Source organism: Aureococcus anophagefferens (genome assembly GCF_000186865.1).
Source record: "Aureococcus anophagefferens unplaced genomic scaffold AURANscaffold_2279, whole genome shotgun sequence".
Lineage (NCBI taxonomy): Eukaryota > Pelagophyceae > Pelagomonadales > Pelagomonadaceae > Aureococcus > Aureococcus anophagefferens.
The window spans coordinates 1-1,011 of NW_008706725.1; the positions used below are offsets into that span (position 1 = coordinate 1).

General features: G+C 67.5%; 1 protein-coding gene across 1 annotated transcript; it reads left to right on the plus strand.

Annotated features, from left to right (window-relative positions):
* Positions 1–376: 376 nt before the first annotated feature.
* On the plus strand, positions 377–1,002 carry AURANDRAFT_69570 (hypothetical protein; the record flags this gene model as incomplete). Its single annotated transcript, XM_009045342.1, has 1 exon — positions 377–1,002. A coding segment is annotated over one exon (626 nt), but the record flags the coding sequence as incomplete, so codon positions are not given.
* Between the last annotated feature and the right edge of the window lie 9 nt (positions 1,003–1,011).

The following is a 1,011-nucleotide window of genomic DNA, read 5'->3' on the forward strand; positions in this document are numbered from 1 at the left end:
CAGCGCGATCGCCGCTCGGAACGCTGCCATGCTGCGATGTACAATGTATCGATGGCAGCCCGGNCTTTTTTCCAGCTTTACATGTATATCTGAATATCACGGCAAGCTGAAGTGAGTGAGCATGCAACTTTGAACATCCATATATATATGCGTGAGTTGTGCGCGGGGGTTCCCCCGCCGTACGAAAATTAAATGGCTGTCGTCGCGCGAGCGGTGCAGAGGGAAGCATTGACACGGGAATGAGTGGCTCAGCTCGCGCGAGCGCGCCCGAAGGGCGCGCTCTCGCCGCGCCGCAGGCAAGCCCCCCCGGCAGGGGCAAGATGCCGTAGGCGTCTTGTTAACTGCGATGCGTGTAAAGCGTGGAACCTAAGCCACAATGCTCATGGGAGAACTCCCAAGGCTGCCCGCATGGGTTGTCGCCCTGGTCGCGGTCGCAGCTGCGGCGGCGGCACCGGCAACGCCCGAGGAGACGCTGGGCGCCCACGCGGCGCGCTTCGTCGCCAGCCTCGCGGCGGCGGACCGGGCAGCCCTCGACGAGCGCATCGCGCGCAAGCGTTCCCTCGCCGCCGTGCCCGGCCTCCTCCCGGCCCTGCCGGACCACTTCGTGGCGACCGACCGCCGGCGGCTCGAGGACGCGGCGCCGCCCTGCGGCGCCTGGGAGCACTGCCCCTACGACGGCTACTACATGCCCCTCCGGACGCGCGTCGTCGCGGACGGCTCGTCCGTCTTCGTCGAGTACGCGACGTACTTCTGCTACAACGGCTACCTGAGCTGGTGCTCCCAGTGGTACGGCGGCCGGCGCGACGACGCGGGCCGCTTCGAGACGTGCTCCGACGCGTCGGACACGTTCTCGGGCAGCAGCACGTGGACCGTGCTCCTTCGGGACGTCGAGGTCGCCGCGACCTACGTCGACGCCAACGGCGCGACGTCCTACGCGCTCCGGGTCCGCGAGGCGGAGCACGGCTTCGTGGAGCGGGGCGACGACCGCTTCGTCGACGGCAAGTACATGCT